Below are 22,378 nucleotides of genomic sequence, written 5' to 3'. Positions count from 1 at the left end.
AAAATATAATTAAGAATGTAATTATCAGTCAATGGGCACTTATTGCTGTATGATTTCATTTTTGTTAAAAAAGAAAAAAAGTCCCATGAAGTTGTAAAGACCAGATCAAACATTCTATATAAGTGCTTGACATGGGGGCTCCTGGCTGGCTCAGTCAGAAGAGCATGAGATTTTGATCTTGGGGTTGTGAGTTCGAGCCCCACGTTGGGTATAGAGATCACTTAAAAAAAAAAAAAGTGCTTGATGTGTCGCTAATTAACACTGTATTGCAACTATATTGCAATAATTAAAAAAAAAAAAAAGATCGTGTTAAATCAGTAACCAAACAAAAAGCTGCTTGTCAGAGTAAATGGTGAACAAACACTGGCCACTTTTATGCATAGAAAAATGAGTGAAGAGGGTATTTGCCAGAATGTTAAGAGTGACTGCCTCTAGGTTGAGAAACTGGGGTGAATTCATTTTCTTCTATTGGTTTGTCATGCTTTTCCCAGTTTTCTCTAGTGAACATGTATTTCTTTTGAAATAAGGGATGGGGGCAATAAAAGATATTTTTAGAAATTCTTCCCAGTGATTGTTCTCCATGAAGCCTCGCTTCCCTGAGTCCTGGGTCACGGCCATACTCACCATAGTACAGAGCTTCTCCGGGCTCCCTCGTCTGGAAGAGGCAGGCCCACGAGTGAATAGATGGACAGATGGAGCCTGCACCCCCATTACCAGCTGCCCGTGAGAAGCTTGCCTAACATTTGCTAAGGAGCCGCGCCCAGCCCTGGGCAGGAACGAGCCATTGGCCAGACCGACATTGCGCAAGGGGCCTAAAGGAGTCGATGATCGCCGGCCTATCCTTTTTCTCAGAGAGTCGGTAACGGGGGACCCTGCACACAGTTTGGGGGTTCCTGTGTGTCAGCGGAAAAAGAGGCGGAGTGCGAGAGCTGGCGGCCAGTGGGTTTTGGGAGGCTTCAGAGGTGATGAGCGAGGGCCAGTGGTGATCCAGGTTAACCGCCCCCCCCCCCCCGCCTGCATTTTTCTTGGTTGAGGGGGTGGGGAGGAGGGCAGTTTGGTTTATGCTTAGTGACATCCAGAAAGATTCTGAGGGCCAGGAAGCCCCGCCCCTTTATCCCCACTAACCCGGTGACTAAGGGTGTGGGTTTTGGCTCCCGACGTCCAGGTTCGAATCCTGCTTCCTACGTACTAACTCTAGGAGTTACTTAACCTTTCTGCGCCTTTATTTTCTTCTCTGTAAAACAGGGATATTGATCATAGCCTCTCGGAAAAAGACTGAAATTCGCGGACAAACTGTGAACAGTTCCTGTTTTTAGCCAAAACACAATAGTCTGGCCAGGGAAGGTTCCGGCGCTCACAGCGGAACCGCGGAGGCGCCCCGTTTATTTCCCCCCCAAACCGCAGTCCAAAAGGCGCGCTTCCGGAGTGAGTCCCTCTGGATCCCCTCGGGGGACAGGGATGCCCCGCTCCCTGCGCGTCCCCGCACGCGGCGCCGGGCCAGCCCTAGTCGGTGGGGCGCTCCGGGTCCAGCGAGCGGAAGGGGCTGGGCCGGCTGGAGGAGCGCAAGGCGGGGGTCGGCGGGTTGCGCTTCGCGAACGGCCCAAAGTACTCGGCGGCGAAGGTGACCACGTCGGCCGGCCGGCGCAGAAGCAGGAAGAGCAGGAAGTCCGAGATGAGCGCCTGGGCCTCGGGGTGCTGCCGCAGGTAGCTGTTGTGGCTGACACGCAGCTCCTCCTGGCGGGGGGCCGAGCGTGAGCGCGACCCGCGGACCCAGCGCCCCTCCCTTCGCTCCCTCGGGGTGTGCGTTTCCAGCCGGCACCGAGGGACATCAGTAATGGTGGGGTTTATGCTGGGTGAGGGGGGAGAGGAACGGGGACCCCAGGCTGACCGCAGCCTCTCTCACCTTCCGGCCCAGGAATCTCGAGTAGAGCTCCATATCCTCCTCCCACACCAGGGGCTTCTTCTCAAACACCGGGGCAGGCTCGATCTCATCTGGGTGGGGAGGGAGGAAGGCTGCACACCCCCAGCCCCGGAACCTTCCCCACGTACAGAGGGATGCCCAAGAACACCCAAATGGCAGGCTCGGGGAAAAGCCCAGGGTTCTGCTCACCTGGCCAGAGTTGCCAGAAGGAGTTCCCTGCAAAATGATCCTCCCCTAATTGCCTTGGGGTCAGGGGCTAGAGGGCAAAACTTCTCCATCTGATTTCAGGTGCTGATCCCACACTCAGTCCAGCCCCTGCACCCTGGAAGGCCCCAGGTGTTCCCACCTCTCCTTCACTCTTCCACCGGCCAGAGGCTTCACTCACCCTTGTCCCTCAAAACAGGCATCTTGGTGATCATGCAGCACCCAGGGGAACCCACCTGGATCCTCTTGGCCAGGTGCCTGGGGTACAACACAGACATGAGTGGGGGGCTTCCCAGACCAGCCCACTCCCTTGAGAGCCGTCCTGGGGGTCTCCCTTCACTGGTCCCCAACACCCTGCTTGAGTTCCAGGGTTGTGTTCATTTCTAGATCCCCAGATGATGGCCCCTGCTTTTCCCGTTCATGCCCTTTTTGCCGCGTGCTGGTGTGCCAGGTCTGGCATGAGACCTTTAGCACTAAAAATGATGAGCCTCCGGGCTATGTGATGCTCAAAATAAAAACAACACCCTAAGTTATCAAATAAGGAAAGCCAGCAATGTTCTGATTACTTTTTTTCCAGTGTAACAAATGATGATATCAATACCTCTTTGGAAATTTCAAGAAACAAATTCTTTCCCCCCTCCCCACCAATTTTCTTCTGATTTGGTGCCTGGGCCGCGCTGGTGCCAGCTTGGCAGTGAGGGCGCCAGGATGCTTTCCCCAGCACTTTGATTCTATCCTATCGGGTATCAAGTTGTTCAAACCTTGGTGTTCTTCAGTATCACACCCACCACCCGTGGCAGCCGCTTTAGCTACTATGCCTTAGGCCTTGTGGGGTCAGCAGTGACCTCCTCAGCTGTTCAGAGCTCTTTGGTGAGGGCTCGGGAGGCACGGCAGGCATCAGGAGAATGGTAAATATGTGAAGGGAGAGCGAATGGTGGGGATAAAGCCGGCCCCCAAGATGGAGCACCCATGCTTGTGCTCAACACTGCCCCCTGGGCCCCACTGTCAGAAGCTCACCCATCAGAGAGCAGGTAGAACTGGCAGGAACCAGGGATGCCTTTATCGGAGTGGACAGTCTGCTCCACGATGAACACATCCACCTCCTGGTGGCCCACCTGGATCGTCTGGATGCCCAGGGCTTGCTGGCAGCAGCCAAGATGGAGGGAAGCGAGGTGGATACCCAACAGGGTCTCCCCACATCTCACCCTGGCCCTCTTCACTTTGCCGCTTCATTTCTTGTCAGTGATTAGCAACCCTTGACTGTCCAGACCCTCAGGCACCACAGGATTTGAGATGCACCCCCGAGTTAAGTGGAGACCCCCTCCTAGGGATCCAGTTCCATGCTGCTTGTGCCCCAACCCTACCTGTATCATCTGGATGACCAAGGGCTTCTAGTTGGCCGAGTCAGTTACAGGGATGAGGCTCAACCGATTAGGTGGGAGCATGTGGGGCGGGGAGTGAGGGACGCTGGGCAATTTGAGGGAGGGGCCGGTGATGCTCTGAGGAGGGGGCTAGATTGAGGTCTGTGGCCGCCTTGGGCCCATGCTGCAGGCAGACTGCCCTGTTGTAGCTAAAACTTAAACCCCTGTACTGGCTGTGGCCATGGGGAAAAAGTGCTAGCATAAAACGTGTGTTTCAAAGAAGATGGGGGGACGTGAGGTGTGCCTGTTTGTGCCAGACACATTGCTGTTTGTTGTTTGTGATAGAAAAGACTAGAACGTCCTTTACAAAGCTGGTCAAATCAGCCTCAAAAATGTGTGTTTGTGTTTTTATTTTTAAAAACTGTTTATTTACTTATTTTGATAGAGAGAGAGAGAGAGAGAGAGAGAATCTTAAGCAGGCTCTGCACTGTCAGGGCAGAGCCCCACTCGGGGCTCCAGCCCACGAACCATGAAATCATGACCTGAGCTGAAATCAAGAGCCGGACACTTAACCGAGTCACCCAGGCGGCCCCCAAAATGTGTGTTGAGAGGCACATCTTTAAAATCTCCCGTTGCAGGAAGTCCTAGGTGTGTTGATTAGTTTTAGCCACAATAAAAGAGAAAAAACACCCTTCCCGTCTGAGACACAATAAAAGAGCATTTAAGTGCCGTTGGAAATGGTGTATTTCCTGATATTTAAAAAATGCGTCTCTAAAAGCAGCCCTCCACTATATTTACTTTTCCTGGACTGACCGTGGTGCAAAAAGCATTGCTTCTCTCAACCGCGCACAGCTTCGGTGCCTCTTATCCACTCCACCTGTGTCAAACGTGATCTTCTAACGAAGGCGGTCTTGCTGGGGCTCTGCCCCGGAAGTCCCACCTCCATGGCCCCAGCCCACTCCTTCTTTCACCCCCAAGCTGGCTTTTCTCCCACCTCAGCGATCTCTGTGCCCCTTCTGGTTTCCCCCAGGCCAAGTCCCCCTCCCCCCCTCCAGGGAGACCCCTTACATAAGTGGAATAGCAGAGTTTGCCCTCTGTGTCCAAGGCCAGGAAACGGGCGTCGCTGGGCACCAGCTGACGCCAAGCCATCACCCTCAGCAACAGCAGGTTGGCAGCCTCGGAGACGAAGCCCACAGTTGAGCTCCAGGGGAAAAAAGTCACTTCGGTCTTCACTTCCTGTTCAGGAAAAATCCGGGTCAGGGATGTTGATCTGGGAAGGGGTGAGGAGGACGGGAAAGCCAGTTATTGGGCATATGGTCCTTGCTGAGTCCCCATGCCAGGCTTCTGGTCTGACACAATCTGGCCCCTTCTCTCGGCTTCCAAGAGGACGTGGGGTACGGCTCCCACCTGTCTCTCACCCTTACCTCACCCTCCTTGACACTTCTGGTCATGACCAGCTGGTCATCCTGCCTCACCAGACTCATCTTCCTCTCCATGGGGAGGATGTGCAACTAAGGGCCAGAGCACAGAGAGGGGAATCGGGAGCTCACCCGACTGTACACGAACAGGACCCCCCCAGAAGCCACCTGGCCCGTTCTCCTTTATAAACGACAAAACTGAGGAAAGTTTGGATAGAAAATCTTCCATATGTAGTAAAGTTCAAGAGCAGAAGGCAGGGGTCCCTGGGTGGCTCAGTCAGTTAAGCGTCTGACTGGCTCAGATCACGATCTTGTGGTTGGTGAGTCTGAGCCCCCAGTCAGGCTCTGTGCTGACAGCTCAGAGCCTGGAGCCTGCTTCGGATTCTGTGTCTCCCCCTCTCTCTGACCCTCCCCCATTTGTGTTTTCTCTCTCTCAAGGATAAATAAATAAACATTTTTTAAAACTTTAACAAAAAAGAACAGAAGGCGTGTTATGGTGTAATTCGAAGTTCAAAAGCATATGCACTTTAGAATATGGGTTTTAAAAGATGGGAATGGTTTCTGTGGGAAGGTTCTTAGGCATGAGTAGGTTTCCAATGTGTAAAATGGTTCATGTTCCAGGAGTCAGCGAGGTGGCCGGGGCAGGGTGTGGGAGGCACAGAGCAGGAGAATTTGGAGGCGAGGTAGTGACAGGCCCTTGGGAAAGGCCAGACTCTGGGAAAGGCCAGCCCGCGTGGCCCCCCGGAAGATGCTGGGCTTCCAAGGTTTTGTATTAGGAGAAGGTCATGAGAAGCCACCTGCTGCCCCCGATAGATTGGCTTCCAGGTTGTGTGTGGTGGGGATTGCAGGGTAACTCGGGGACAGTTGGGGTAACATTCCACTGAGCACCCCCCCCCACTTCTTCCCTCCCTCTCTCCCAGGGTCTCTATTCTGACACCTGGTTTGGAACCAAAGCTGGGGGCCCCAGGAGGTACCTTGATAAACTCCTGGGTATGTTGTTCTATGATATGCAGGTCCCACGAAAGATAGCCTGGGGTAGGAGGAGAACGTCGCCATCACCGGGGACAGGACTGGAGATTGCAGGGAGGCAGGGTGGTGGCCCAGGCTGGAGGACTCAGGTGCAGTGTGACAGTGGGAAAAACTAGGTGGTGCTCTTGTCTTAAGTCTGTGGCTGTGATGAATCTCCCCGTCACCCCCACCTCCCATACTCCTCTTTGCCTCATTCTACTCCCAAGGTGAAGTGGAGGGTTGGTCCTGAGCAAAGGTCCTAGGCATGGGGGGAGGGGTGGGAGGAAGGATGGAGGTGAAGCCAGTCAGGCAGCAAGAGCTCTACCCAGGAGGGAGATTCCGCAGAGCATTTTGTCCACGAAGCCCTGGCTAAAGGCGTGCACGAGGAGGCAGTGCGACATAACGCCAAATTCGTCTTTGTATTTCCCTCTCTGCACTTCGATGGTCAGCTCTCCCTCAGGCTCCCCCGTGTCTGAGACCATGGCCAGGGTCTCGGAGAACAGCAGCATCTGCAGCTCCTCCTGCTCTGGGGGTGAGGGTCCCATGGGGGCAGATAAAGCCCCAGCCCCCCCCCCCCGCCCGACTCTCTGACCCTCTCCTCATCCCACGTGTCTCAGGCAGCTCCTGCCTCGTTCCCTTGGCCTCTGCAGCCAGCGGATGAAGACCCCTCCCCCCCCCAAGTCCCCATGTCCTTGGGGTCCTTCCTTGATGGTTATTGACAAATAGGTCCCCCCCCCCCCCCGTTGCTTTCTGAGTCTCAGGCCAATCAAGGCTGAGAGAACCGTGGGCCAGGGCTGTGTCTTCTCTCTTCCTGCCGCCCCCCCCCCCCGCCCCCTGCACTGTCCAGGCTCACGGAGGTTGTTGAGGAAGTGGATGGCTTCGGCATTGGCCTCTAGGGGTGGCGAACTCTCGCGGGCTGAGGGCTGGTGGTCCTTGGCTCTGGGGCCTAGGGACAGAGGAAAGGCTGAGATGGCATTCTTGGGGAGAAGGACAGGCATGGGACAGGGGTCCTCAAAGCAGAATCCTCCAAGGCCACCCCAAGGAGGATTGTGAGGGAGAAGATGCCCCTTCAGCTTCTAGTCCTGCCAGCCCTCTTCCCACCTGTGGATTGATGTTTGGAGGACATCCTGCTTTCTGCTACCCGATCTGTGTTCAGCTGTCTCTATGGCAACCGGAAGCCAGCTATCGCCTCTTAAAGGGCCACCAACACACCTCACTAAACCACCAGACCTTGAAAGCAATGGTAGGAACTGTGGTCTGGGGCTCAGGCCATGTCTGAAGTATTGTCCTGCAGAGGGAGCATTTGACACGGCAGGGGGATGACAGGGGTCACTAGAATGACCTTAGGGAGCCCTGGCTGGCTCAGTCAGAAGAGCATGCAAACCTTGATCTCCGGGTCGTGAGTTTGAGCCCCCCTTTTGATGTGGAGAGTACTTAAAAAAAAAAAAAAAAAAAAAAAGGAATCTAAAAAAAGAAAAAAAGAATGACTTTAGAAGTTGTGGCCCTGAGTCAGACATGGCCTCACGTGCATAGAACCCAGTCAGATGCCACGTGAATAGTGCTGCATGTAAGAGTGATGGCGATAACAACGACAGTGACCACAAACCCTTAAACCATGCTCACGGCAGGCCAGACACTGTTCTGGAGGCTGCACATACGTGATCTCATTTAATACTCAGACTAACCCTGTGGGTAGATGCTTTCCCCCCTGCACTGTATGGCTAAGAAAACTGAGGCCCCGAGAGGTTAAATGTTTTCCAGGTTGACCCAGTCCATACAGTTGACCCTTGAGCAGCACGGGTTTGAACTGCCACTTATATGTGGATATTTTTCAAGAAGTATAGTACAGTACTGTAAATGTATTTTCTCTTCCTTATGATTTCTTAATAACATTTTCTCTAGCTTACTTTATTGGAAGAGTACTGTATATAATACATATAACATACAAAATATGTGTTAACCGTTTGCATTATCTGTAAGGCTTCGGGTCGATAGTAGGCTGTTAGTAATTTTACCCGAATTTTCTTTTTTTCTTTAAACAAAATGTTAAGGCTTTTTTCCCCCCTTTTAGCTTTATTTGTTTATTTTGAGAGAGTGAGAGAGAGCATGAGTGGGGAGGAGGAGCAGAGAGAGAGGTAGAGAGAGAGACTCCCAAGCAGGCTTCACATGGTCAGTGCAGAGCCTGACTTGGGGCTCAAACTCATGAAACTGTGAGATCACGACCTAAGCTGGAATCAAGAGTCAGACGTTTACCCGACTGAGTCACCCGGGTGCCCCGAGAGAGAAAGAAATTAAAAAAAATTTTTTTAAGTTTATTTATTTATTTTGAGAACGAGGGTACCAGTGGGGGAGGGGCTGAGAGAAGGAGACAGAATCCCAAGCAGGCTCGGCACCCTCAGCACAGAACCCAGTGCGGGGCTCCAACCCACGCACTGCGAGATCATTACCTGAACCGAGATCAAGAGTTGGATGCTTAATCGACTGCTCCACCCAGGTGCCCCGAGAGAGAGAGAGAGAGAGAGAGCGAGCGAGCGAGCTAATCTTAGACTCCACACCCAGTGAGGAGCCCAACGTGGGGCTCAATTCCATGCCCCTGGGATCATGACTTGAGCCAAAATCAGTAGGTGCTCAACCGACTGATCCACCCAGGTGCCCCTTATGCAGTGTTAAGTCTTATTTACTTTTTTAAAGTTTATTTATTTATTTATTTTTATCTTTAAAAATTTAATTTTTATTTTTGAGAGAGAGAGACAGAGAGACAGAGCACGAGTCGGGGAAGGGCAGAGAGAGAGAGAGGGAGACATAGAATCTGAAACAGGCTCCAGGCTCTGAGCTGTCAGCACAGAGCCCGACGTGGGGCTCGAACTCCAGAACAGTGAGATCATGACCTAGGCCGAAGTCAGACACTCTACTGACTGAGCCACCCAGGTGCCCCCATTTATTTATTTTTAGAGAGAGTGCAAGAGTGGGGGAGAGGGGCAGAGGGAGAGAGGATCTTTTTTTTAAAAATCTCTATTTTTGTTTAAAGTTTTTTTAATTTTTATTTTGAGAGAGAGAGCAAGAGAGAGAGAGAGAGAGAGAGCACGCGTGTGAGCAGGGGAGAGGCAGAGAGAGGGAGAGAGAATCCCAAGCAAGCTCTGCACTATCAGTGTAGAGCCTGATGTGGGGCTTGAACTCATGAACCGAACTGTGAGATCACAACCTCAGCTGAAGTCAGGCCCTTAATCCAACTGAGCCACCCCGGTGCCCTGACAATCTTAAACAGACTCCATGCTCAATGAGGAGCCTGATGTGGGGCTCGATCCCATGCCCCTGAGATCATGACCTGAGTCAAAATCAAGAGTCAGGTGCTCAACTGACTGAGCCACCCAGGCGCCCCTTAAGTTTATTTATTTATTTAAGTAATATCTACACCCAACATGGGGCTTGACCTCATGACCCTGAGATCAAGAGTCACATGCCCCACCAACTGAACCAGCCAGGAGTTACTACTGTACCAGACTTTCAACTGTGCAGGAAAAGGGGGAGTGTCAGCCCCTCTAACCCCCACATTGTTCAAGGGTCAACTCTAATTGGAAGAGTCAGGACTCAACTGGAGGCAGTCTGGCTCCAGGGTTAGAGAGAATTCAAAGAAAACTGAAACTGTAAATAGATGATACACTGAATTCAAATGAGAGGCGCTACAACATGGGTAGTGATTAGTGACAAAGACGGTAATTGAGGTCTGATATGACTCAAACCCCAGCTGTGGGCTATCTGGTCCCGACCTTGGAAGTGTTAGAGTCTGCATCATAGCAGCTGTAGGAGGTTCAGCCCGATAGAGTCACAAAAAAAAAAAGAAAAATCTTGTTGAGAAACTTCAGTCACTTAAGAAGTTGTTCCCCCGACCCCCACCATAGCACTTGAGAAGGTAATCTTCAAATGTCTTCTCATAGATTATCTATCCATTCCACTTTGGGGAGATCTATCTATCATCTCTATTTATGAGAGAGAGAGAGGGCATGTATGAGGCTGTATAAGGCCGGGAGAGGGGCAGAGAGAGAGAATCTTTTTTTTTTTTTAATGTTTATTTATTAGAGAGAGAGAGAGAGACAGAGTGCGAGCAGGGGAGGGGCAGAGAGAGAGAAGGACACAGAATCCAAGGCAGGCTCCAGGCTCTGAACTGTTAGCATGGAGCCCGATGCGGGGCTCAAGCTCACCTACTGTGAGATCATGACCTGAGCCCAAGTTGGACGCTTAACCGACTGAGCCACCCAGGCACCCCGGGAGAGAGAGAGAGAATCTTAAGCAAGCTCCATGCTCAGTGCAGAGCCTGATGTGGGGCTTGATCTCATGACCCTGGGATCATGACCTAAGCTGAAATCAAGAGTCTGATGCTTGACCAACCGAGTGACGCAGGCACCCCATCTTCAGGAAGATTCAGAATTATGTGTGGAACTGCTTAAGAAAATCGAACTCACAATATTAATTTTTTTGTGTGTTATGTTGTGCATCTTTAGTATTTCAAGTTCTTTAAAAGAATTTGGGATGGAAGGGTGCTTAAAAGATGTCTTGAGATGCTGATTTAAATCAGGCAGTTGAATGGCAACTGGCTGGCTTGGTCGGTGGAGTGTGTGACTCTTGATCTTGGGGTTGTAGGTTTGAGTCCCACGTTGGGTGTAGAGATTTCTTAAAAACAAATAAACACAACATCTTAAAATACATAAATACATTGAGCCATTGAATAGTTGATTTAGACTGAACGTTGAAGGTAAATTCTTACTGGGATTGTAAGTACAACCAAAACATTTTTTAAAAAACCTTAAAATTTACTATGTTTCTGTCTTTACTTTTTTTTTTTTTTAATTTTTTTTTCCAACGTTTATTTATTTTTGGGACAGAGAGAGACAGAGCATGAACGGGGGAGGGCCAGAGAGAGAGGGAGACACAGAATCGGAAACAGGCTCCAGGCTCTGAGCCATCAGCCCAGAGCCCGACGCGGGGCTCGAACTCACGGACCGCGAGATCGTGACCTGGCTGAAGTCGGACGCTTAACCGACTGTGCCACCCAGGCGCCCCTCTGTCTTTACTTCTAATCAGACTGCAATTAAAGTGCTTGGGGGCTCGTTTCTCTTTTTTTAAGAGCATGGAATTCTTTCTATTTTACTTTACCTTTTTCCAGCTTTATGAGATATAATCGACATATATGATCAATTGCTTTTAAAAAAGAAATGGAATATCTGGAATGAATAAGTACAACATAAACTGCTTAAAGCAGTTTTAATTTTGAAAAGAGGACCAATTGTTTTAAAGTTTTTAAAATGTTTTTATTTATTTTTGAGAGAGTGAGAAAGCGTGCGTGAGCTGGGGAGGGGCAGAGAGAGAGGGAGACACAGAATCTGAAGCAGGCTCCAGGCTCTGAGCTGTCAGCACAGAGCCCGACATGGGACTCAAACTCATGAACTGGGAGATCATGACCTGAGCCTAAGTTGGATGCCCAACTGATTGAGCCACCTAGGCCTGAAAAGAGGACCAATTATTAATTAAAGCCCCCTTAAAAGTTATTATTAACATTTACTGGATGTATAATTAAAATATGGCTGATAAGTTGAACTTAAAAGTTTTAAAAATGCTCATGCTTAAAATTTTGCAATTTAAGAAATTGAGTATCTTTTAAAATTTTATTTATTATTATTATTTTTTAAGTAAGCTCCATGCCCAATGTGGGGCTTGAACTCACGACCCGGAGATCAAGAGTTGCATGCTTCTGGGTGCCTGGGTGGCTCAGTCAGTTAAGCAGCTCTCATTCTCTCTCTCTCCCTCAACAATAAATAAATAAACTTAAAAAAAAAAAAAAGAGTTGCATGCTCTACCAACTGAACTAGCCAGGTGCCTCTAATTTTATTATTTTTTAAATTTTATTTTGAGTGAATTCTGAATAAGCGTTTCTCTGCACATGGAGACTGCCAGGGCATTAAGAGAACGTACAACTACTTTAGGAAGTAGTTTGTTCCTCAAAAAGTTAAATGTAGAGTTACCGTATGACTTAGCAATTACACTCCTAGGTCTATACCCAAGAGAACTGAAAACATCTGTCTACGCAAAAAACCTGTACCCCAAATGTTCATAGCATCGTGATTCGTAATAGGCAAAAAGTGGAAACGAGTCAACTGTCTGTCAACTGACAGGTGGATAAACAAAACACGGTGCATATATACACAATGCAGTATTATTCAGCCATTAAAAGAGTAAAGTCGTGATGCGTGCTGCAACATAAGCCTTGAGGAAATGCCACGTGAGAGGAGCAAGTCACAAGAGACCACAAATTGTCTGATCCTATTTATGTGAAACGTCCAGAAGAGGCAACTCTGTGGAGACAGAAAGTAGATCGGTGGTTGCCGAGTGTGGGTGCGGGGAGGCACGGAGTGACATCAAACAGGCACAGGGTTTCTTTGGGGGACGAATGAAAATGTTCTAAAATTAGATGGTGATGGTCACAAAACAGTGCATATATTAAAAGCCGCTGAATTGTACTCCTTGAAAGGATGAATTTTGTGGTATGGAAATTATATCTCAATAAAGTTGTTGGTAAAAAATAGAAGATTTAAATAAAATCCAAAAAAAGGCGAACCCTATTTCTTTCATATGTAAATTACATAAAGTTTGATTATTAGGACAAAGAGAAAAAAAGAAGCAAATTGTGGTCTTGAGGCTCTTGGAGGAGGGGTGCCCAGGCAGTTCCCCTCCTTACTGCACTTCACCTCCCTCAACTCCTGACCGGAGGGGAGATTTCCTCCCAGAGCCCTCTACCCTTTCTGGAGTTTTCCCCCTACCCCCTCGCCTCTCCTTGGTCAGGCCCCTCTAGCTGCCCAGGACTCCCGCCTGCCCGTCTGCAAAGGCTCCCGCTCCTGGGAGCCCAGGTTTCTCTCTCACCCACCCCCCCCAAATCCCTCCCCACTGGTGCTGGCTGTTTCCTGCCAGCTGCTAGGAGAGAAAGAAATTTGACAAAGTGGTTCACGGAAGGATCAACATCCAGTTTGTTAATCTAATTTTTTGAGAGGGAGAGAGAGGGCACGAGTGAGTGAGGGGCAGAGAGAGAGAGAAGTGGGGCTCCCCCGAAGCAGGACTCGGGTTTACCTGAAGTGGGGCTTGAGCTCACAAACCGTGAGATCATGACCTGAGGCGAAGTCAGATGCTTAACAGCTGAGCCACCCAGGTGCGCTGTTAATCTTATTTTTAAACCTCTGGAAGAGATGTGCTACAGGCCCTTGTTACCATCCCCCCTTAGGGCCGCTAGGCCAGTGGAAGGCCACATGGTTCCAGGTTGACATACCAGCTGTGTAGCCATGTGGGACAGTTGGCCTCTCTGAACCTGTGACAGGGACAGCCTGTGTCCTCCAGCCGCTGGGATCGGCTCTGTTAACAGCTGTTAACACAGAGTGGGCTCACTCTGTGCTCAGCCCTGCAGGTGTTAACCCGTTTAATCCTCACAATCAGCTTCCAAGCCACATCCTCATTGGACGTATGACAAGCAGAGGCCCAGAAAAGCTAAGTAACTTGCCCAAGGTCACCCAGTTAATAAATCGAGAGCGTGGACCCCAATCCGGATGGGCTGTCTCCAGAGTCTGGGTTCTTAATCAGTTTGTCCTACTGTACCCGATGGACTGGCCCTAAGTTTATTAATAACAGTAAGAGGAGAGAGAGGCTGTTCACTGAACACCATTCATGTCATTTAGTTTTCCAGCCGCTCCAGAATGAGGCTCGGTGACATGAGATGCCTGTGTAGCATCACCCACAGTCAACCAGAGGCAGAACCAATATTCCTGTCCAGACTGGTCCCTCTCCAAGTTCTCTCTCTGCCACCCTGTCCCACCTTATCATCTATCTATCATCTATCAATCTATTGATCGATCTATCATCCATCTATCATCATCTACCATCTGTCATCTCATTTTCTATTGGTTCTGCTTTTCTGAAGAACCCTGAAACAGATGGCTTTCTCTGCATCTTTTGTGGGGCTGTACCTATAGTTAGGAACTCAGTAAGTGTGATTGCCAAGCGTTTATTGACCGTTAGGGTTAGTTGCCCACCCACTTTCAAAGGCTTCATTTGTGGCCAGGGCCGTGGAGGTCTAAGACCACCCTGAACACACCCAGGTATGCCCAAACTTTTCATGTTCATATCGACAGCTTCCTTGGTCTCCGTTCTTCCCTTGAACCCCTAAGTCTGCCCATTTAGTGTTCCTTCTCTTTTCCCTTTTCTGCCCCTAGAGACAGCCTGTGATTCAGGAAAAAATGCTATTTTTATTTTTTCAGTATTTTTTATTTTTTTATTTTTTATTTATTAAAAAAAATTTTGGGGGGGCGGAGCCTGGGTGGTTCAGTCGGTTGAGCGTCCAACTTCGGCTCAGGTCATGATCTCGTGGTTTGTGAGTTCAAGCCCCGCGTCGGGCTCCGTGCTGACAGCTCAGAGCCTGGAGTGTGCTTCGGATTCTGTGTCCCCCTCCCTCTCACCCCACCCTGGCTTGTGTTCTGTCTCTCTCTGTCTTTCAAAAATGAATACACGTTAAAAAAAATTTTTTTAATGTTAATTTATTTTTGACAGAGAGAGACACAACATGAGCGGGGGAGGGGCAGAGAGAGGGAGACACAGAATCCGAAGCAGGCTCCAGGCTCTGCAATGTCAGCACGGAGCCTGATGCGGGGCTCGAACTCACAAACCACGAGATCATGACCTGAGCCGAAGTTGGACGCTCAACCGACTGAGCCACCCAGGCGCCCCATATTTTTTTCAGTATTTTTTAAAGTTTATTTATTTATTTTGAGAGAGAGAGCACAGGGGAGGGACAGAGAGAGAGGGAGAGAGAGAATCCCAAGCAGGCTCTGCATTGTCAGCACAGAGCTTAATGTGGGGCCTGAACCGCTGAACCGTGAGATCATGACCTGAACTGAAACAGAGAGTCAGACACTTATTGAGCCATCCAGGTGCCCTAACTTGCTGGTTATTTTTAAAACTACATATTCAAATACCTTTGTGGCCACGTACCTATGCTCTTCTATACAAGTAATTATCGCACCAGGAATCTGATGTACCATTTTCCAAAGTGACCTCATATACCTTTTCTCATCTGACTCTCCTAATAGCCTCTAGTAAGTGGGATTGTCGGTGAAGATTTATGATTTTGCTGCCTTGCCTCATTTCTGGTACCAGAGTCCCTATTACTTTGGGGGACATTTTCCACACAGGGCACCTTTCAGTTGGGTCTGACACTGCCCTTCCGAGTGTGGTCATGTGACCTAACCTGGCAGTGAGAGGGGCCCTTTCCCCTAACTCCTATGATTGGTTCAGGGTCGGGCACATGACTCAAGCTGAGCCAATGAAACTCAGTCTCTGGGATTACTGGAGGTTCTGCTAAATTCGATGAACTAGTGGCCTGGAAGCCTAGCACTTAGAGATGATCTTTCCACTGCAGGGAGAAAGCCTGGCAGAGAAGGGTACCAATACAGAAGAAAACTGAGCTGAATGATAAAACTGCCCTTTGACTCTGTGGATCCAGCCGTGCCTGAAGTCACCGTGATATAACCCCACACTTCTTAATTTCACCAGCTGATAAATTTTCCTCTCAGTTTTAAGCTCCTAAGTGTTGAGTACGTCCCTCGCACCTGAAAGGGTTCTGACTCCTTCAAGGTTGTCATCTCTATGGAAGGTGGAGAAACCGAGGTCATGGAAGGGAAATTTGCCCGAGGTCACTTGGGTGTTGAATGACAGAACTGGGAATGGAGCCGGAGTCCCTAAGGCTGGTGGCACCGGCTCTCTTGCAAGCAAAGGGCAGGCAGCGTGGTTGTGGCCGGTCAGTTCCAGCACCTTGAAAAGCACGTGCCATCTGTCATTCGGGGTGATGCCCCAGTGGGAGGGTCACCCAAGGCTCTACAGAAATGTTTTGCCAGCCCCAGAGAACTGTCGCCAAGTGCCCCTGAAGCTGGGCTTCCCCAAAGAGACCTGGCCCTGGAGTCTTGCCCGTTCAAGACAGGAGTGATCCAGAGACAACCACAGAACACAGAGAACTTCCCTTCTTCAGGAAGGTGAGGACCATGGCCCCTTCCTCCCTGCCCATCCTAAGCGCAGCCCTGGTCCAGGATAGGGAGGCCAGTGCCAAAGTCCCTAGCTTGGGGTGAGGGGCGCCTAAGAGGGGAGGCCGAATTGTGGCCAGGTGTGGGAAAACCATGCCTTGGTCCGGCCCCGAGGAAATGTGGAACTAAGCTGGTACTTCCCAGTCGTCAGGCATGTCGGGGCCACCTTGCAGAGTTCTGCCATGCCCACAATGCCACCTGGACTTTGTTCCTCTTTCGTGAGTTGAAAACTCTGGTCACTTTGTGGAGAAAAAATAAATTAAAAAAAGAAAAGAAAAGAAAACTGCTATCACTTGCCAAAAACATTGGCCTCAAAGGTAAATACAATGAAAACACAACCATGGTGTTAACGTTTAACTCAAGATGGTTGACGGACAGTGCTGACCTGGAGTCTGACTCTGCTAGAACGCGTCAAGAGGGGCCGGCACCAAGGCCTTGCCCCTCAGTGCTATTCCTCTCCCTCGCTGCCAGTGGTGCACCTGTGCCTCTCAAGCTCTGGAAAACGCTAAGGGAAGCACATTGTAATCCCGAACAAGTGCACACGAGCCACGGGAGCATGTATTTATAGCACTGTTTCCGGCCAAGGCTCTTGGAGAGCAGTAACTCCAAGTTAGCAGACCTGTGACGGAGACGGGAAAGTGGGACCAGCCATAAAGACGATCTCACTGAGTGACCAAGCCCCGGTTAAATTATTCATTCATCCAAGATTTATTGAGCGCCTACTGTGTGCTAGGCACCGTGCTAGGCGCAGAAATACAGAGATGCATTAAGATACAGTCCATGCCCTGAAAGGTTCACAGTCTAGAAGGGGAGACAAACATGTAAACAAGTAAAATACAGTGTGATAACTGCCACGAGAGAAGCATTTACAAAGAGCAGAGGTAGCCTGGAGGGCGAGGGGCATGGGGGATGTCTTCCCGGAGGAGGGGGCCTTTGAGGGGGATTGTGAGAGATGAATGGGTGTTTGCCAGGCAGACAAGGCCGGAGGGGCAGGGGAAAGGCATTCCAGTCTGAAGAAACAGCATGAGCGAAGGCACAGAGGCATGAAACTGCATGTCTTGGGGGACAGGGAACTCTATTCTGGTGGTATTGCTAGAGTTGGTACCAGAGGCTGTGGCTGGAGAGGGAGGCAGAGGCGGGACGATGAGGGGAAGCTGAAGGGAGGGGTCTTCTTGGAGTCTCAGCAGAGGTGAGCGGAGCCCGAGGGAAGGCTTGCACACAGGAAGCGAAGGCTCCTGGTTGACCCGAGGTATGCCCGCTCGAGGACGTTATGGTTCCTCTCTTTGGCTCCAGGACTTGGACTAGAGACCAGAGGAGAGGCTGAGCTGCGGGGAAGGGCCCAGGCCTGGGGTCCTGGAAGCCACCACTCTGACAGCAGTCTGCTCCCGGACTTCTGACTTCTGCGCTCTGCTGCGCAGACCCCCACCCCCAGCCAGGGTGGGACCAAGGATCAAATGAGAAATGACATGGGGATGTTCTTGGCAAACTGCAGAGGGCCAGATGAATAATGTCTTTATAACTAAAAGCAGAGCGGGACTGAGAGGATAAAGAAGGAGTTAGAGCAAGGCAGAAGTTCCTAAGAACAAGGACCGTCAGGAGAAAACTGCCGTGGCCGGGCCGGAAGATGGCTTTCTCTCCCCTGGAAAGGGGAGTCCTTTGGGCCCCAGGCAGGGGCGGAGGCCTGCTGCACGAGGAGCCTTCCAGTTTCCGTGGCAACCAGGACCCTCCCTTTTCCAGGCTGTAGGGGAGTCACTGAGGCCGAGATTGTCCAGACAGCCAGACTTCCAGCCCTTTCATCTTTCCCAGAAATGGCTGTTTGAAAAATGCTTTTGTGGAGTGGGGGGGGGGGGGGGGGGGAGGGGCGGGGGGGGAGGCTTGGGGAGGAGGGCCAGTGTCTCAGGACACCAGAGCCCAGCTCCCCCTCTGAGTGACCGCTTTTCCAAGGCACCACACCTCAGGCCACTTTGGGGGACCCTCTTTCCCAACCCTGGATGGGAGAAGGGGGAAGATGACCCCTCACTGCCCAGGCAGGAACAGGGCAGGAGAGGAGGCGCCCTCCCAGCTGGCTCTGGAGATGTCCCAAGGCTCCGCCTTTCCTCTCGCCTGGATAACTCAGCCTCACCCGGTGGGGTCTCCAAGCCTTCCACCAGCCTCCTCCTCCTCGGTCTCACGTCCTCATCACCTCGACCCTCCTCCCCTGACAGTGCTGGGACTGATGCCCACCGTGGGCGCCGGTGGAGGTGGCGGGTGGTAGCGATGAGAGCGATGGTGTGGTGCGGGCGACGGGTGGCCTCCCCGCCGCGGGGGGCGGGCTGGGATGGGGTGGGGGCTGTCACTTGCTCTTGTGCAGGTCCTTCAGCCGGCGGAGCTTCTCCAGGAGCTCGGCCCGGGAGTAGCTGTCGTCCCCAGTGGGGCCCGGGCCTGGCCCCAGGGCCTCCTGCAGCACCAGGCAGTGGGTCCTCAGGAATGGGTTGTAGGAGCGCTCTTCTCCCAGGGTGGACGGGCACTGTGGGACGAGAGGCACCAGGTTGAGCGGAGAGAATCTGGAAAATAGACCCAGTCAAGGAAGCCTCCCCCACCCCCTACCCTGTCTCAGGGTCCAGGAGGCCTTGCTTGAAGGCCTGTGAACGGAGCCCCCCCCTCCCCCGTCAGAGCTCTGGGGAGGGGCCTGCAGGCCCCAGCTCAGCAGAGAGGGGCTCCTGCTGGGGAGTGCCCTCGGGCCCCTCTTGGACCCAAGCCCCCACCGTGCTCTTGCGCTCCATCCGCTGCCTCTGCACCCACTGCATCTTCCTCTCCCGGGCCAGGTTCTCGGGCTCGACCACACCCGCAAAGCCCAGGTTCTCCTCCGCGTACTCGTGACCTGAGGACCACCACGGGAGCAGAGAGCAGGACACACAGAGATTGGTGGTGGGGTCAGAGAATGTCCTCCCTACCCACCGGCCTCTGGGTACCTGACAACCAGGGGGAGGTGTGGCCCTTCCAGGAAAGCCCCAGCCACACGGAGCTGCTTCTCTGAATGTGGGCACAGGTCAGCCATGAGTGAAGGGGCAGAAGCAGTTCAGGGGGGAAAACCACCAGACCTGGAGCCGGGGGACCTGCATCCTAGCCCTGACTCTGCCCCTGCCCAGCTGTGCAACCTCAGCCAAATCGTGGCACCTCTCTGAGCCACAATTTTCTCATTTGGCAAGTGGAGAAAACAAAGTATAATGCTACTAGAACACAGATGTGTCCCCGGTGCCTAGAACAGAGCCTGGCACATGTTAGGTGTTCAATAAAGCACTTGTCAAATGAATGGATGGATAAATATATGGTTTGAGGATTAACTGACATGTTAGTGATGCGTTTTAGAAACTATGGATATCCGATGTGTGTGTGTGTGTGTGTGTGTGTGTGTAGGGACATGCGGTGTCTGTATGGATGGACAAATGGACGTTCAACGTACATGCATGGGGAGTATAGATCTGGATGCGTGCAGAGTAGATTCACTGACTTCTCCGATAAGCAAAGGCTATTTTCTGTTCTAGGCTCTAGCTATAAAATATCAGCCATGTCTCTGAGATGCACCAGGGCCTACAGGGCTCCCAGGAGGCAGAGGGCTGGCTGTCAGGGGCAGTTAGTGTGAGAAGCAGAGGCATTCAGAGCCAGTGCTCCAAAATGAAGGGCGCTCTGCCCTGACTGCTAGAATTGGTTCCCCGGAGCCATCAGAGGTGGAGTTGCGTCACCTCTGGGCCCGAAGCTGGGTGGGCTGGGACTCTAGGGGAGTGAGGGAGGAGTGGAGGGGCACCTCACCGGGCCACAGCAGAGTGTCATCCCCCAGCCCCAGCACCGTGTCCAGGGAGGTCAGCATGGTCTCTGCAGTGCCCTCAAAGGTCCGTCCTGGTGAGGGTCGGCGGGTATGTTACAAGATACAAGGAGAACACAGCTTGGCGTAAGTAAGAGGGGTGGGGACCAGCTTGCAGGGGTGGGGACCAGCTTGCAGAGCTGGGACTGGCCAGCAGCCCTAGCCTTGCCCCTGCCATACCCACTCCCCCAGGCTTCCGTGCCGTCCTTCCCATTGGATGCTGAGCCCACATATTCACTCCCCAACCAGACCTGTTTGAAGCCTCTGTTGCATGTACTGACATGTGGGTGGGGAGGGGGTACAGAACCTTCAGGCTGAGTTCTAAGGGCCCCAAGCACAGCTGGTGTGGGGTTGCTCTTTTCCACGGAGCACTTTTTTCTTTGCCAGTGCTGCCCTTTGAGACTCCGTGCAGCCTGGGACTGTGGTCCTCCCCCACCCACGGTTTACCCTCTCATTTGGAGGTTTTCCACTTTTTGTAACCCAGTCTCTCCAGTGACTGTAGCAGAGAACTAGGCTCCACGGTGGAAACAAATACCCTGTGAGGTCTGTACTCAGTTACCAGTGTTGTCTCATTCTGTCCATCCCCTGTAGGAAGTTGTGAAGGTATTAAAAAAAGCGGGGGGGGCTAATACAGATGGGAGTAACTGTCAAGGCAAAATCTGTGCTAAAACCAAAGTTTTAATGCACTGCATGGGACTGTGGCTGTCCTTGGGTCCCTGTCCTGACCTCTCCCCCTCCTTTCTGGCCCCTCCTCCTGCTTCCCTTTTGGGGGAACTCACCACAGCCAGAGAGGAAGAGCAGGTCCCCTGAGAAGAGGCAAGAGGGACCCTTGTAGGGCTCCCCATCCAGCAGGTAGACCAGATGGCCTTGCGTGTGTCCAGGGGTGGCCAGGGCCCGGATCTGGAGCCGTCCCACGCTAACTACATCTTGATGACACAGGGGACTGAGAAGCAAGGCAATAGCGGAGAGAAGGTACTAGAGCTTGGGATGTGCTGCTCCTTGTCCCACCCTAAGCCCAAGGAGCTTCCACACCAAAGAGGGAAGGCACCCACGATGCCCAGGGCTTCAGATCCAAACCCTCGCCTCTTCCTCTTTTGGGGACCATGGCTGGATGAGTTGGGGGGTGGGTAGTGCCAGTCTTCAGATGGGCTCTGATCTGCCCTCTAAGGGTCAGGAAGGGCATCAGCAAAGACCCAGCTTCTGGCAGTCCTGCGATCCTCGACTGAAGGGTGGGGTGCGGGAAAGGGCCCACGGAAGGACCATCCACCCTGGGGTCAGGGACTTACTGGGTGAGGTAGGGGATGCCGTCCTGAGGGCTCCCATACACCCGACAGTCTTGGTGCCGCCGGCTGAGGTCACGGTTCCCTCCACTGTGGTCCCTGTGGGATGGCAGAGACATCTGAGGGTCAATGGTACTGGGCCTCCTTGCCTTCCTCTTTCCAGATCTCCAGGCCTTTGGGCACTGAGCCCCGGGCTTCTGAAGTGAGCCAAGCTGTCCACACCTCTAGGCCTTTGCTCAAGCTGTTCCCCTGCTCGGAAGGTCATCCCCGTGACTTGCCACCCCTCCCTTCTGTCACCCAGCCAATGCCAACCGATCTTTCTGGCCTCTCTCAGCTCCAGGGTCATCAGCCTCTAGTCTCTCCAAGTGGACCTGGTCACACTTCACCAAGTACCCCCCACCTCCTGCACCTTGTGCCAAGTGCCACCTAAATGTTTGTCATCGTTGTACACTGTCATGCGGGGCTGTCTCCCCCACTGGACTATAATCTCCTTGAGAAAAGAACTCACGAGGTCTGCCCACGTCCCAAGCACAGCAGGCATCTACTACATGCCCACGGAATGAGAGATAAATGCCTGCCCTGCCCTCCTCTAGGGCTTTAGGAGTCTGATAAGTGCAGGGTGGGAGACCCGCCCCTGCCCTCCTTCTCTGCTGATGCCCTGGTGGCTTTAGGAAGAAGGTGGGTGCCCGCTCATCCTGACTCCCGGCCCCCCAGCCCAGCCTGTCCTCCCTAGGCCCAGTCCCAACAAGCCCGCTGGGGCCAGGGTCGGCCAGGGAAGGTCATCCGTACCCAGATGCCACCCCAGTCCCTTACCAGTGCTTGTGAGTGCAGAGGATGGCAACCAAATCAACGCCCTCCTTTTCAATGGAAGCCTGGGAGAGAGAGAGGAGGCACTGAGACTGAGGAGTGGTGTGCAGAGAGGGACAGGGGTGCAGGTGCTGGCTGCAGAGGGGGCAGCAGGGAGGATGAGGGACAGGGAGGTGATGGAGCTAGAGGATGAGAGGATGAGAGGAGCTAGAGGATGAGAGAGCTAGAGAATGGAGCTAGGGGGAAGGGGGGAAGCTGAGACTGAGCAAGGGCAATGGGGGGAGGGTGGGGAGGTGGAGACCCGAGGCGCGTAATCACACAGATATAGCCACATACAGCGAAATCAGAAATGGGAAGGAAAGATGGAGAGATCCAGACACTGACAGACACAGATGAGGAGAGAAGAAAGACGGTCAGAAAGGGGCCACA

The 22,378-nt window shown here is 52.1% G+C and overlaps 2 protein-coding genes across 5 annotated transcripts in view; both read right to left on the bottom strand.

Moving 5' to 3' along the window:
- Window positions 1-1,314: 1,314 nt before the first annotated feature.
- Window positions 1,315-7,063, bottom strand: LOC115520648 (ciliogenesis associated TTC17 interacting protein). Of its 2 annotated transcripts, XM_030325220.1 has the most exons (10): window positions 7,014-7,063; window positions 6,766-6,858; window positions 6,238-6,438; window positions 5,879-5,934; window positions 4,911-4,997; window positions 4,555-4,722; window positions 3,143-3,267; window positions 2,307-2,383; window positions 1,904-1,992; window positions 1,315-1,734 (listed from the first exon to the last, which is right to left on the bottom strand). In XM_030325220.1, exons 1-10 carry the CDS (start codon window positions 7,036-7,038, stop codon window positions 1,504-1,506), a joined length of 1,152 nt encoding a protein of 383 aa, XP_030181080.1. In that variant the 5' UTR covers window positions 7,039-7,063; the 3' UTR covers window positions 1,315-1,503. The 2 variants fall into 2 exon arrangements, with proteins under 2 accessions (XP_030181080.1, XP_030181079.1); XM_030325219.1 differs by lacking the exon at window positions 7,014-7,063 and having other exon boundaries at window positions 6,766-6,998.
- A 9,650-nt stretch (window positions 7,064-16,713) lies between these two features.
- The window catches only part of PNKD (PNKD metallo-beta-lactamase domain containing), a 60,262-nt gene continuing 54,597 nt past the window's right edge, over window positions 16,714-22,378 (bottom strand). For all 3 annotated transcript variants that reach the window (XM_030325221.1, XM_030325223.1, XM_030325222.1), the window contains 6 exons: window positions 21,956-22,014; window positions 21,149-21,241; window positions 20,642-20,805; window positions 19,811-19,897; window positions 18,766-18,881; window positions 16,714-18,527 (listed from right to left, as the gene is read on the bottom strand). In XM_030325221.1, coding sequence (XP_030181081.1) covers window positions 18,354-18,527; window positions 18,766-18,881; window positions 19,811-19,897; window positions 20,642-20,805; window positions 21,149-21,241; window positions 21,956-22,014 — 693 coding nt within the window. In that variant the 3' untranslated portion in view covers window positions 16,714-18,353. The remainder of the gene's footprint in view (window positions 18,528-18,765; window positions 18,882-19,810; window positions 19,898-20,641; window positions 20,806-21,148; window positions 21,242-21,955; window positions 22,015-22,378) is intronic.

Source organism: Lynx canadensis, chromosome C1, assembly GCF_007474595.2.
Source record: "Lynx canadensis isolate LIC74 chromosome C1, mLynCan4.pri.v2, whole genome shotgun sequence".
Taxonomy (NCBI): Eukaryota; Metazoa; Chordata; class Mammalia; order Carnivora; family Felidae; genus Lynx; species Lynx canadensis.
The sequence above is the reverse complement of the archived record's forward strand: the minus strand, read 5'-3'. Positions and strand labels throughout refer to the sequence as shown.

What these genes read in the sequence shown, in the direction of transcription:
- LOC115520648 (XM_030325219.1), bottom strand. Translation starts at nt 6,910, where the DNA reads ATGCCTGTCCTTCTCCCCAAGAATGCCATCTCAGCCTTTCCTCTGTCC. An exon ending in CTGCGGAATCTCCCTCCTGG is followed by an intron (nt 5,935 to 6,237) that starts GTAGAGCTCTTG and finishes CTCCTACCCCAG; the next exon opens with GCTATCTTTCGTGGGACCTG. An exon ending in TTCTACCTGCTCTCTGATGG is followed by an intron (nt 2,384 to 3,142) that starts GTGAGCTTCTGA and finishes GTTGTACCCCAG; the next exon opens with GCACCTGGCCAAGAGGATCC.